At 38.9% G+C, this 15,226-nt stretch overlaps 1 protein-coding gene across 2 annotated transcripts in view; it reads left to right on the top strand.

Annotated features, from left to right (window-relative positions):
- Nucleotides 1–15,226, top strand: part of CRIM1 (cysteine rich transmembrane BMP regulator 1) — a 125,626-nt gene that overhangs the window by 64,038 nt on the left and 46,362 nt on the right. For both annotated transcript variants that reach the window (XM_083732220.1, XM_083732221.1), the window contains 2 exons: nt 9,480–9,722; nt 11,788–11,908. In XM_083732220.1, the coding sequence (XP_083588346.1) occupies nt 9,480–9,722; nt 11,788–11,908 (364 nt within the window). The remainder of the gene's footprint in view (nt 1–9,479; nt 9,723–11,787; nt 11,909–15,226) is intronic.

Genomic DNA, 15,226 nt, shown 5'->3' on the forward strand with positions numbered 1-15,226 from the left:
TGACATGTATTCTTCCCATCTCATCTTTTGTAGTTATATTGGGTTTGTAATGTATGTCTCTTATCTTACATTGATCTCTCTCTGCTGCTGGTATTTTTGGCTGATATGAGTAATAGTGGGCGAGATTAAGGTTTCTTCCTCTCCTGGATAAATTAAAATCCCACCCCCACTTGTAGTGTACCAATGCAGCATTGACTAAGAATTGACCAGGCTGCCACATTCTCATTGCTGGTCGCTCCTTTTCTACTTCCCCCTATACCTGTATTTATACCCTATCATATGGAAATCAGAAAACTGAATCATGTTTCCTGGAATGCAGGTGATACCATTCAGTTTTGCTACTCAACTGGCTTTGTGCACTTTTCCTGAAAGTATAGACAGTGGATTTCTGAGTCATTGATATTGCTAATGTAGTACCCCTGGAAATCTGCCACACTGACAAGTTAGCTGTCTTACCTCACCAGGTGGGATTGTGCTGCTTAGAAACTTTAGTTTGTTAAAGATCATCATGAAAATTAATAAAATTAGTTTAACTTGACATAATTATGAGTGTTCAACATGTGGTAGGGTGGGGTTAGGGCTCAAAAATATATCAAATTCCTAGGTAAATATTAGATGTTGACTTCTAGGAATCTCTTACGCTTCTGCTTGCAGTGGTGTCCAAACTTTTTTCAAGGAGGGCCAGATTTGATGAAGTGAAGGACCATGGGGGCCGATCAAAGTTGTTGACCTTCTTTTAGAGTTGGAGCTGTTGAGGTTTTTTAGGATTTTGCCCCAGGAAATAAACTGCCACAGGGGCCGGATTAAACCGACCGGCGGGTCTGCCTTATTCTCTTTGTAGCTTGTTTGGGAGGGGCTAGGATAGAAATTCTCATTCTTTCCTTTGGCAGTTCAAGTAAGTATGCATGCTTCCCAGTTGTCTTTCTTTGTCCTCAACAACCACTACATGAGGTTTAGATTAAGCTGAGAGTGACTGGCCAACTTCATCTAATGAGCTTCATAGATAAGCAGAGATTTGAACATAGGAGTGCATGGTCTAAATTCATCATTTAGTATTATAGGATAAGAGAGTCCTTCTAATGGATCAGTAACTGGTTAAAGAGCAGGAACCTGAGAGGAATAAATGAACAGTTTTCACAATGGGAAGGATACAAGATGTTGGGTCTGCCAAGTCAGTATTGGCACATGTGCCTTTTAACTTGTTCATAGATGACCTGGAGTTAGGAGTGAGAAGTGAGGTAGTCAAGTTTTCTGATGACAGCAAGTCATCAAAAATGTAACTATAAAAGTGTAAAGTGATATGCATTGGGGCAGAAAATCCTAAATCTGCATATATGTTAATGTGATCTGAACTTGTAGGGTTTGACCAGGAAAGGCATCTTGAGATTGTTTTTGATAGATCAGTGAAAATGTTGATCCAGTGTGTGGCGCTGCAAGAAAGGCAAAGTCCTTGTTCCTGGATCATTAAGAAAGGATTGAAAATAAAACTGCCAATATTACAATGCTGTTATATAAACCTATATAAAATAATCTGCCAGTTTGTTATGTATGTTGCCTCGATCCTGTCCCTAAAAATCCAGAGTATTTTTTTAAAAAGTCCAGATACGATTTGAAGATTATGTAAAAGTTCAGTGTAGTTCTTTTTTATCTCAAACCAGTTCATCCCTGTGGGATGTTATACATATTGTGTGTCCAAGATAATCTCTCTTTAAAATCTAATTAACTATCCTTTTGATATCCTGAAAATCCTTTTGGGTATTTTGCATTCCTGTAGGGATGCCTGTCTGGCTGACTGCTTCAGCTGGGTAATCATTTTTCTTGTTTATCCCTAATCCTTTTAATATTTCCTTCCTGCTCATGTGTATAACTGTACAGTACTTCCATTGTTTGGCATCTATTTCAATGACAACTGTAAGGGACTGCCAAGTGGAAGAAAGGTGTTTTGTGTTTTAGTGTGGATTTAACAAGGGATATAAAATAAAAAGAACAACTGTTTTCAGCACAGTGACCACAAAGAATACCAGGCATAATTTGAGTTGAACTCTTTGCATGTCCGACAGTGCAATCCTATACATGTTTACTTAAGTGTAAGTGCTACTACGTTCAGTGAGACTTGCTTCCAAGGAAACATGCCTAGGATTGTATTCTGAGTAAGACAAATTACATAATAAAAGAGTTATGTCAACAAATCTTACTTTGTTTTGAAATAACTGTTTTTCAACTCTCCCATGGTTGTTCTCATGCCTTATTTGTTTAGTTTTCAGGCATCAGAGGAGGAAAACATTCAAAAGAATAATTTCACTTAGATAAGATTATATAGAAGCATAATCAGAAACACTGAAAAACAACATTGCTTTAGCTGAATTACACTTCTGTGCAAAACTTCATCAGTTTTGAAAGAATAAAGCTTGATTTTGTGTTTGGTTATAGAGAATAAAAGGTAATATATGCTATAAAGTAGTGGTAATTTTTAAATACTGTATTTTATGTATGTTAGCATTTCAGAATTGGTCCAAAAGCTTTATTGATACGGGGACAATATCTTTAGTAGGCCAAACAAACGGTCACAAAATAGTGTGCCACATACAAGCTTTCAAGTTTCACAAAAAAAATTCATTAGGCTAGATAGTAAAAAATACAGAAAGGAAAGTTTCAAGCCATCCATGTCTGTGTCTGACAATTGTTTTAAGATGGAGTGTGGGAAAAGGTAGCAGGCATTCAAAAAGGGCCTTTTAGGTCCTTTGCATAATTCAGATTGTACCTGGGCCTTGGAGACACACATGATGACTGATTCCCCACTCTCTGCAAATACAACAATCAACTGCAAATACAGTTTTATTTCCATCCTTTAAGTGAAATATCCATTCCTCTGACTAGGTGGAGTAACTATGCACCATGTCAGTTACATTGCTATTGTAAACTTGCTTGAAATCAGTAGCTAGTGTGCATTTTCTGAAACAGTGACTTGTATATATACATTATCCCTGAATTATTATTTGGGTGGTAGTTTATGCACATTGATCAGCTGGTTTTCTTGCCCTTTCCAGAAGAGCTATGACTTGCCCTCTTCCAGAAGAGTTCAAAGTTGTAATATTACGCTTCTTGGGTGACTAGTTATTTGTGCAAGTGATTTGGCTATTGATTTTGGGAATCAACTAAATCAACAAACATCTCTAGAGTCAACTAATTCATAATGGGAAGCACATGTCCTCTGGTAGCTTTACACATTCATTCATCCTGTAGTCCCAAACATACTTAATCTGGAAGTCCTGTTGAACTTGATAAATCTTTTTTCCTAGATGTAGACATAAATATGGCACTGGTATGTAGAGAGATTTCTCGCCTGTCCAGTTTTGTAGTCTTCAGATATGGTTGCAATAGATTAATAGCTTTGTAGCATTGAATGTCAGGGTCAATGTCCCTGGTTTAAAAAAAATATTTAAAAAATCATAACTTCTTTTTTTGGTAGCCCTGGGATGAAATTTGTAGGCATGCTAGCTCCTCCTGAGGAAGTGGAGCCTATCAATTTTTAGCCAGAAGACAAAAAGTCGAACAGATGTTATACTATTGTTCAGATACACAGACTTAAAGATATTTAACTCTGAGCTTTACTCAAATGCAAGTAGGGCTAGAATGGGGTAGGGGTATAAGGAAGGGCCTTAACCATGGGTAGGCAAACCAAGGCCCGGGGGCTGGATCCGGCCCAATCGGCTTCTAAATTCAGCCCGCGGACGGTCCGGGAATTATCATGCTTTTACATGAGTAGAATGTGTCCTTTTATTTAAAATGTATCTCTGGGTTATTTGTGGGGCCTGCCTGGTGTTTTTACATGAGTAGAATGTGTGCTTTTATTTAAAATGCATCTCTGGGTTATTTATGGGGCATAGGAATTTATTCATCTCCCCCCCCCCCATACAGTCCGGCTCCCCACAAGGTCTGAGGGACAGTGGGCTGACCCTCTGCTGGAAAAGTTTGCTGACCTCTGGCCTTAACCAATAAGTGACATACCAGGCAGAAACCAAAATGCAACAACAAGAGTAAATAATTGGGATAGAAGAGCTTGGATTTTAGAAAGGGATTGGTCAGGATTTTTTTTAAAAAAAATTATTTCACTATAAACAAAATGGTCAGTTATATCTTGCACATAAGACCCAACAAAGAGCACGAGGATGACACATCCAAAATATTGACTTAGAACATTGAGATAGCAAAAGGTTTGATGAAATATAAAACATAAAAAATAAAAACAACCTAAAGCATCCATTCAGCAATGGTATGGGAGTCCTTCAAATAACTGAGCTTTTCTAGAACAGGTAAGTGGTAGTGGTTTTCCTATTGCGGAATGGTATTGGGGTTAAGTGGACAATTGCTTTTCTTATTGTCTGTATATGAATAACAAAGTACAACCACCACTCCATAGCTCTTCAGTGTTGTCCTACCTAGCAGAGTCAACCTGATTTCTCCTCCAGAAGATTAGGTGTGCTTTATCTTCTGCAACAAAGAAACCAGAACCTTTTGGTGCCTTAAAGACTAACACATTTATTTGAGGAAGTATTTGAGGAAATGGGCATCAGTTCATGAAAGCATATGCTGTAAAGAACTTGCAACTTCAACTTGCAAAAGAACACTGAAATAACTTCTAATATGTTGATTCAGGGGCAGAGAACTATGGTCCTCTTGTTGTTGCTGGGGTCAAACTTGCATCATCCCAGACAATCGACTGTGCTGGCTGGGACTGATGGGAGTTAAAGAGTCTGAACACTGGGAAGGCCACAAATTTCTGACCCTTGCATTAAGGAAACGTTCCCTCCAAAAGTGTTGTGATTGTAGAGCCTTGGTCGAAAGCTACAGCTTTCAGTCACAAAAGATGCCACCCTCCCCGCTGCCTGGCATTTCCCTTTTATGGGCAGCTTGAGGGGAGGTTGAAAAATTTACCACTTTTGGCCAGAAAGAAAGAGACCTAAAACAGGATTGAAATTCTTTGAGCAGCCCACTGAACTCAGACAAGACCTGTTTTTCTTTAGAGTGAATACCTCCCAAATCAATCCAGTTCATTATTAGGTTACATCCAAAGTGGGTGCACACTCCTGCTATGCCCCACCCAAAAATGGAATTCACTGCATCTCAGCATCTCATCTCCCCAGTGTTCTTCCCCTCCAAAACTATAAAAGCCCCAAATTCCTTTCATCATAGGGAAGGCACTCATGGCATTTAAATCATTTTGGTTTTCCCTTTTTTGTATATTTCTGGTTCAGTGAGTTTCTTTTTGAGCACACAGTGTTGATTTTAAAAAATAACAACAACCACTGTGGCTACTGCTATCTGTAAGCTCAGACTTTTTACTGCTGTCACTGTTTTACTGATCCAGCTTTTAAGTGCACGTTCCAAATTCAGCACTATAGGAGGGAGGAAAAGAATGGAATCCTACAGGGAGGATCCTGTAGAAAATGCCCAAATCTTGTAGTATTGCACTGAAATACTTCTTCAGAACTGTTCTATTTCTATGTTACCCTACAAATCTGGAATTAGGGAGAATAAATTTTACAGAGATATATGTTACTTTAGGTACACAGAAACCCTGAGCATTGGAAGATTGAGATGAGCTGGATTATTGTAAACCAATTAGAACAAACTTTCGCAAATGTCAGTTTCTGCTTTTTTGTATCTCTACTCCCTCAACCCACTACATTTTCCAAACATTTTAGATTTCCGAACCTCTGGGAGTTAAATATGTGCTTAAGGTGCTCTAACATAGAAATGAGATAGGGATCATTGATTTAATCCAAAATGGTGCTTCTCTACTACAAGAAGCAAGTCAAGTCAAACTGCTTTAAATTAATGATTGCAGCACAACTAACCTCAGTATATAATAATGGAATGGAAAATGGCCAGAAAATTCAAAACCATTAAATTTCAAAAGGGCCATTTTTAACAAATGTGAGGATTAGAATGTTGAACAATAAAATGGTAATGTGGGTGGTTCAGTTTATGGAAGCTTAGATAGTATTTAAACATAGAATAATGATCTGATATCCCAGGGTGTATATGGACACGGCCAAAACTAACCCATTGTACTTAAAGAGTCAGGGTCTAAATAGGTGAGAAATCTTCTTTAAAAGAGAAGTCTTGCTCAAGAAACAATTAAGAACCTCTGCTGAGTCACTTTTAAATTGTTAACCTGGGCTCCATTTGGAGGAAGTGTGGAATATAAACTGAATAAAATAATAAATGGGTGAAGACTTTGAGGAGTGGATTGCTACAGATTTGAAAACTAACAAATACAATTCATTGAAAATATAAAGCTTGATTTGAACATAAAAATGTAATTTGAAAAATATAATGGCCACATTGTTACATCCCATGAAAATCAAAGGAGTTCTTAAGAAAAGATTTCCTCTAATCTTTGTTTGCCTCTCAGTTATGCATGAAAAAGAGATCACTATGTTCTTCTATTAAATATGTGATATATTATCTTGAAAAATGCTTACATGGAAAATTTTAAGGCGGGTAGGCAACCTAAGGCCCGTGGGCTGGATCCAGCCCAATCGCCTTCTCAATCCGGCCCGCGGATGGTCCGAGAATCAGCATGTTTTTACATGAGTAGAATGTGTCCTTTTATGTAAAATGTATCTCTGGATTATTTGTGGGGCCTGCCTGGTGTTTTTACATTAGTAGAATGTGTGATTTAATTTAAAATGCATCTATGGGTTATTTGTGGGGCATTGGAATTGGTTCATTCCCCCCCCCCCCGAATATAGTCCGGCCCACCACATGGTCTGAGGGACGGTGGACCGGCCCACAGCTGAAAAAGGTTGCTGACCCCTATGTTAAGGGGTTCAGGTAGGATGGAAGGGTAGGGCAGTGTTTCAGTATTTGGGTCTCTGGTTGTTAAAGGCTTTAGTCAATAATGTCACCTTGAATTGGGTCCTAAATGATCTGGCAACCAGTGCAACTGTTTATATGGGTTTATATGTTACCTAATTGGAATCCCAGCCAGTAATCTGGCCACTGCATTTTATACCAATTAAAGTTTCTTTCTTCAAGGGCAGCCGCACTTACAGCACGCCACAACAACCCAATTGGAAATTACCAAAGTGGCCATGTCACTTCTTACTGAAAGAGATCATAGCTTGAGTACCAACTGGACCTGTAAAAAGGCACTCCTAGCCTAGAAACTGTAAAGATGGGGAAGTAAATGTCAGATGGGGTTGAACAGAAATAAAAGCAGAAAGTACCACACATGGAGCTTCTGGGAATAAAGCAGAAAGCATGCTGCAGACAGTTCTTGAGGAAACTTGCTTATACTCATCCAGTCTGATCATCCATTAGCATTAGGATTCTCCAGAAGGACACCAGTATAACCAGCTATACTTTTCATATACTCCAACAACACAGTTGTTGATGTGATAGCATGAGCCATACTACTGATATTTTATACCATGCATACTCTCATAGCATGTATAATCAACACAGCTCTATATGTTAATACTGAAGAAAATGGAGAACAAGTCAATTAAGTGGACATTGTGTCCTTGACCATAAATTTATTATACCTAAGCACCTAATCCCTAAAAACTTATTTTACTTCTGTCTCCTAAACTTAAAGCCTTTACCCAGTTCATGGACAAATTTGATTACATAAAAGCTTTATAAGGGCTACAAGTGGTTATCTTTTTCCATAAGGCATTCGTCTATCTCGAGACAATGAAGTGTGCTTTTGGGGGTGACGTCAAGCTGCTGCATTAGCAGTACTGAAGTGACCTCCCCAGGGCAGAAGCCTGGACAAAATTTATGGTGGTCCTGGGCTGCCCAGACGACAAGACCTCCCTCTCTGCCTCATGATGTGGTCCAAAGGAAAGTAGAGCAATACGTCTGGCACCAGCTTGGCTGCTAGGAAGGAGTTGCTGGAAGGAGGCATACAAAGTGCCATCCAACCATCTTAGGGACTCCACTCCAGATTTGTTTAGGTTTACTCCTCAGCTTTTTTTTCTCCCGAATATATCCCACAAGGCAGGGGCGGTTTAGAATCAGAGATTTCCTTCTATTAGATGGGCTATCTTCCCAGCTTGATGAGCCCCATCTACCCCTCACTTCCCTCTACAGCATGTGCAGAAACTGCCTTCTTGATCATTGGACCTACTATTGGTCTTATCCTTGGGTACCCTCATCTGGTTTAGCCAGCTAGTTGAAGCCATTTCTGGGGCTTCTAGAAGCTTCTAGGAGCCACAGGTGAAAGCTCCACAGGTGTGGAGGTTGTGAACCAAAGGTGGACAGTCTACCCCAGAAGGAACACAACATGTCCACTCCAGAGGTTATCCCTCTGTTAGCACCCTATACTTCCAATGGTTATCTATAGGATTTAAATATTTATGGTATATTGTGGCATATACAGTTTGATCACTTTTCAGCAGAGCCGGCCCACCAGTGGGGTGTGGAGAAACAACTTACCTCAAGTGGTGGAAGCACAAGAGTCGGTGCCCCATCTGCCCTACTGCCTCCAGTAACAAAGCACTCCCTTCTCACTGGTGAGAGGGAGGCATTCTGGCGTGTAGCATTGCCATCCATCTTCCTCATCTCTGGGGCAGAAAAGACAAGTGACAACGCTTTGAGGAGTGCCTCAGTGAGAGCCAGGGGGAGGAGTTTAGCAAGAGCCAGGTGTTCCTGCGCACAGCACTGCTGCTCATCTCTAAGTTCAGAGAGATGGGCGAAATACAGTGACAGTGGAAGTGGGCAGTATGGCAGGGAGCAAAATATTTCCGCTTTTGCCTTAGGTGGCAAAAGGGGGTGGGCCGCCCCTGCTTTTCAGGCATACCTAGGTTTCAGTGATTGATACCAGTGATGTTTTAGAATGGTAAATCTTCCAGGAGGGTTATTATCCCTGCCCCCCCCCCTTTGTAAAGCTACCATAATCAGTGTAGTTGTACCAGCATGATTGTGTATGTGTACATGCGTGCCTGAGTAAAAAACTTAGAATGATGAAAATGTGTGCCTGCTGTGTACTTCATGCCTATGATGAAACAAGTACTTAGCAGTAAAAAAAATTCTTCTTTAATTTAATTTTTAAGGCAGAGCTTTCCAAACTTCAGTATCGCGACACGTTAGTGTGTTGGCTTCAGTGTGTAGGTGTTTCATGCAAATGCTCCCCGTGCTCCTCCCAGGGCTGGAAAGGGGTTAGTTTAACCTCCAGTTTGCTAGTAAAACTGAATTACTGTGTTGTGAAATGTATGTCTAAAAAGTGTGTCACCAACATGAAAAGTTTGGAAAGCTCTGCTTTAAGGTGTTATGGGTCTCTTTGTCCATCTTTCCGCTACCTGCAATGGCAGATTTTGTCAAAAACAGCTGACATCCCATTTGGGGGAATGGACACAGCTCCATCAACACAGTTTCTAGCGATACCTCTTCTGTATGGTATGAATGTCCAAAGCTTTAAATTAACAGGACAACATATTACTGACATCCACACACTGTCTTGTTTTCAGAAGAAAAGCCTGACTGCTCCAAGGCCCGTTGTGAAGTACAGTTTTCTCCTCGCTGTCCAGAAGATTCTATTTTGATTGAAGGGTATGCGCCACCTGGTGAATGCTGCCCTCTACCTAGCCGCTGCGTGTGCAACCCTACAGGGTGCTTGAGGAAAGTTTGCCAACCAGGCTATTTGAATATATTGGTTTCTAAAGCATCAGGCAAGCCGGGGGAATGCTGTGACTTCTATGAATGTAAACCAGGTAATGTGTACCTTTACCCCCCCCAGCCCAATTACCTCAGTGTTTTTGCATATTAACCTAGAGCTATCAAAAATGAACTCCTTTGTGTGTCTCTTTTCCTGTCACTGTCTCTATCACTGCACTATCATAGAAAATTTCACTCCAGCCAAACTCTTTCCTATCTTACAAGCTATTCGAAACAGGAACAGTGATGGAATAACATACAGGCAAAGAAATGTGAGGCAGGTTCTACAAAACTGATTTCCCTGACTCCTTGTGTTATCAAGCTAGGTAACGTAATTATTTGATAATCATATGCAAGCTTTCAGTCCAGTGGCAGTTAGTGCTCACAGATGATAATAAAACCATTTGGTGGAAAGCAATGCATGATAAAAGCTAGACTATAACTATATTATGATCTGTGGTTTCTTTTGTCTGACAGAATAGCATCTCCTCTAGTAATTGAAAGCACAGAGATCAAGTTGACCATTTAGAGTACAAGATGTAGAGATAGACCATCCTGCATCTTCCCTTTCATTGGTTGTTTACTCATAAAAATAAGGGGCATTCCAAGACTGATTGAAATCAAGTCTCCTCAAGGGCAAATCCAGCTGACTTCAAAGGGACTGAATCTGTCTAGATGGTGATTGCAATACCAAAACACATACTGGAAAACACAGCACAACCTCCTTCATTGATAAAGGATAAGACACAGACAGCCCACCTCTCTGCTATGCACACACAAAAAATGGAAATTTACCATTGTGGATCACTGAAATTCTGTCCTGTCCCTTTGCTTTCTACACTGCTGCTGTCACTAATTCAGCTGTCGCAAATGAACACGGCATGCTGGCTGCATTGGTTGTGTTTCACTTGGAACAGCCAGTGGGTGTGATGGCTGGCTGCTGACTAAAAGTGGATTGGATATCTAGCCGTCATGAGGGAGAACTACTAGTAAGTTCTGCAATGCCAGTGCAGCCTCTGCAAAGCACCTAACCTACTGTGCCAGAAATGGCTGCTCCCAAGTCTTCTGGCAATTGAGCTGCCTTTTATAAATTGTATACCGCTGGCTGGCAAGTCACTTAACAGCATTCCAATTTGAAATAATATAATTAATGTTATAATGCCTCTGTCTCCAGGATAAAATTTGTGGTCACCATTTTTGGCCAGAATGGTTGGGAGCTACTCCACCTCTAAGCATGTCTTGCCTCGATGTTTTGGCATATTATATAAAAACAACATACACTCTCTTCTTAATTCCAATGCATGTATTCCAGAAATGTGAACACGACTCAAAATGGGGTTTAAAGATTGCACATATCAGTTGTACTTGCTTTGGAGTTAATATGCAAATATCAGACTTACATGTTATATTAATGCATGGAAGCAGGCATAATTACCCTCTCCACGTACGTGATATGTGAAGGTGTTGTGAATTAAACCTTTGAGAATTTAGGTTTCAGGACTGTTGGTTGGCATATGTCATTGTTTGCATTTGCAATCATCCAGAAGCTGGTGTTGAAGTATTATGGTTGGCGTTTAGTGACCTTTGTACCATACTATTCTATCTTTCTATTTGTTTATTCCTTGTACACTGCCCAATAACCAAAGTTCTTTGGGTAGTTTACAGTGAACATTAAAACCACAAGATAGAACAATATATGAAATCTAAAAGAGAATTAAAAAGCACAATACAGGTCCAAAAACAAGCAGAGAATAGCAGTAGTGTAAAATATCTAAGAAATACTAAAACACTTCTAAAAAGCCTGAGTACATGATAATGTATTCACCTGGTGTCAAAAGGACTTAAGTGTTGGTGCCAGGTGAGCATCTCTGTGGAGGGTGTTCTGTAACTTAAGATGCCATCTTTGAATAGGCCCTCTGTTTAGTAGCTATCTGCCTCACCTCATTTGGCAAGGGCACCTGGAAGAGGGTCTCAGAGGATTGCTTTATTTATTCTGAGCATATATAAGTGGAAGGAGACACTCCTTCAGGTACCCTGTGAAATAATTGGACTCTTTATTGTCATTTTTTCTTAAGCAATACGAGTTCTAATCAATTTTTAAATATATTTTTCTTCCAACAGTGTTCAGCATAGACTGTAGCACAGTAGAATGTCCTCCTGTCCAGCAAGTTGCTTGCCCCTTGGATAGCTATGAAACTCAAGTCAGGCTGACAGCTGATGGATGTTGTACTCTCCCTACCAGGTTTGTTATACATTTGATACAAGACTTTAACAGTCACTGCGTTTAAGGTTTCTACTGAAGAACTCAAAGCAGTTGTGATACAAGTAGCAAAGGAGTACTGAGCATCACTGTTGCTCTAGATGATTTTGCATAACAGCTTTTTCTCAGTTGAATTCCTATTGAAGATTTGGGAGGTGTATGTTGAGCACTTGCTGTGTGAAAGTGTTCATGACTAAAATGGAATTAGTAACTGCTTTGACTTCTGAAATAAGATCTATGAGAAGAATTAGTGACTAAATCTTTTCTTTAACTAAAATCTTTAGGGAGGAATTGACGTGTTTCTCATTCATGTAAAAATAAAATAGGAGTAAATTTAGCTTGCAGTTCTCATGTTTTTATTAGCCTTAACTTAGTAACTTATTTAGAAAGGCTGTACAGAAATAGCGTATTTTATAGATGGGAACAACACAAGGAGAGAACTAGATGTCCTACAGTTTTATTTCCAAACACAAGGAGAGAACTTAAAGTCATGTAGCTTTTTCTTAATGTATTTGGTTATATAGAAATATAAGATTAAACTTGGGTGCATAGAGGATGACCCTGAATCTTGGGATATGATGGTACCAATAAAGGCCTCCTGGTAAGAAGCTGTACATCTTTTTCAGATTCAATCTTGCAACAATAATTTATGACCTAACCTCAAGTCTTGACTACAGTAATGTGGTATATATGAACTATAGGGCATTTCTGGATTCTCTAACTTGATATTGTAAGATTGAAGCAGATCCTGAGAGTTTCCCAGCAACTGCTCCCCAAAGGTTCCACATATCCTATCCAAATACTACCATTCCTGTCGTGTTCAGCAACAAAGAACCGTCATGTGCTGAGGATCTGGAATCTAATCCCACTGTAGATAATTCTCTGGTCCAAGAAATTACCTGATGTGGCAAGATAAAAGACCCTAAAACAGCACAAAATATAACAGTAAATGAGTTTAAAAATTATTCTGCTATGTAGTATTTAGGAACTAGTGACACCGGGACTTCAAATGTCCATACAATTCACTGGATATCTAACATTGATTTCTGTCTTGTTCTTAAACATTCTTACGTATCTTGATTTCAAACAGTATAATCCTTTAGTTGTAGAAAGAGCGAAAGCAGGACAGGAAATTTGTTCTCTGAAATAGTTTTAAAGCTGTCTTACAGTTTTAATGTTGCAGTAGAATTTCATATACTCCTCAGTCCAGAGTAATTACTTTCATTCTTATAAGTAACAGTTTTTGGTTAGCTACTGATGGTAATGCATTCAGAAGTCCTAGTACAAAATGCATGCTTATCCATATCCCAAACTGATGCATAGAAAATGTTGCATTTTATGTCAGCTGGCTTTAAGTGGTTATTTAAATCCTCTTCCTCATTGCATTTCTGTAAGTTTATTCCAATCTTTAATCTGCACTTACTTGTTTTGATTATCACATTCACTTCTCTACTGCTTCTTTTTGTTAGGTTCACAATTCCTAAGTGAGCTGTGTGTTAAGCATATACTAATGATTGCTGATAGAAGTTTTTCGCTTCTTTAATAATCATCTTGCTTCCTAGCCATTTATGAAAACAGAGGAGAAAATTATTAGTACTCAACGTCCAGAGTCTTATCATACATTGTGCTTCCATTTCTTCTTAGTATATATTCATTTTATCCTTCCTTTTTCTGTATAGTCCTAGCTAACCAGCTAAGTAATTAGTAGTAGTGTTAGATTTATGCTGAAAAAGCAAAAACACCGCAAAACAATTGCTCTATCATTACAGTATCTGTATAGTCACAATAATCAGGCCTAAAGGATTCTTCCATCCTACCAACAAAAATTCTTCTGACATTTATTAAGAACAGTTGTTGTTCGTTTTATTTCTTCTGTGTGCTAGGCTTGGTGAGATGATTTACCCATGGTTACACATCCCAGCCCTACTCTCACCAAAAGGGGTGAGCCGTTTTGGTGACATTGCACCTCAGTGACTGCTTGATTTCAAGTAGTCTGCCAGGGTAGGTTTCAGGCTTGTTGCTCCCATCCTTCTCTCAAATGGCTGTGGGAAGAGAGAGTACACTCTGCTCTTCAGTATTCCTTAGATGTCGTAAGTGGCAGATAAGGGGAAACATTCTTTCCATAGAAAGGGGAGACAACATTTAAAAAATCCTTATTCTGCCTCTGCTAATCTATTTGTCTGTCCTTATATATATTTAGGTTATATCTTGTAGATCATTTGGTGCTTTTGTTCTTGACCTATATTGATAAAAAATTATTATATTTGATTATACTTAACAAGTTAGATGTGGTTCAATTTATTTATTTTAGCAATTGAATTCCAGCCTTCATCAAAAGATCTCAGGGCAGATAACAAGATTTAAAACACACCCAAAAATGAATAAAAAACACAATATACTAATTAGTTTCATCTCATCAAAATAGCTCCACTGTACTACAGAGGTCACACATAACCTGACAAAAGCTGGCACTGAAAGAATTAAAAATTACTCACAGGACTTGTGGAGAGCTTTTCAAATTTTTTATTTTCTTAAATCTAACTATATTATGGTCTGAAGGCACAGGAGACCAACACCTTGCTAAAGCTAAGCAATTCTAGATCTGCTCATTGCCTGAATAGGGAACTGTAATAATAATAGCCATGAAGGTGGGGCAGAAATGTAAGACATTCATAAATATTATTTTCATGTGTTCTGTAAGTTAATAATAAATACAAAATATTATTCTGTAGAATGTTCCTGTATACTTAGTGATTTGATCTTCTAAGCCCAAATACAAATTCACCCTTGTTGATTAGCAACCAATAAAACATAGAACAAATAAAGCAATAAACATTCCAGATAATACAACATTGAGTAATGAAATCTGATTTGCCACCCTCTCCACATTTGACTTTACTAACTAATCTCTCTCTTTTTTTAAAAAAATGCTAATTTTCTTCAGTATGAGCATATTGTGAGAGAGACTATATGAAGGGATGGGTGACCATTGTTTCCCTCAAAACTATTGGAGATTTGTAGTCTCTGACTGCTGAAAAACCAGTGAGGGATTTTCAAGAGCTTCTATTGTAAACCACTCTGATATTTTTTATAATATAGCAATACAGGCAGTGACCATTTTGTGCGCGTCCCGTTGATGTTTGGCTGCCAAAGCATAGGTCCTTTTTGACCCAGAAGAGGACAGAACAAGGTGGAGCGGGCTTATGCACACTCCACCAATGTGCACATGGGCAAGGAATGGAATTTCTGTGCAAAACAGTTGCTGCTTTATATACATATTTTTATAAATAAAAATAAACT

This window comes from Podarcis gaigeae (genome assembly GCF_964106915.1).
Source record: "Podarcis gaigeae genome assembly, chromosome: 3".
NCBI lineage: Eukaryota > Metazoa > Chordata > Lepidosauria > Squamata > Lacertidae > Podarcis > Podarcis gaigeae.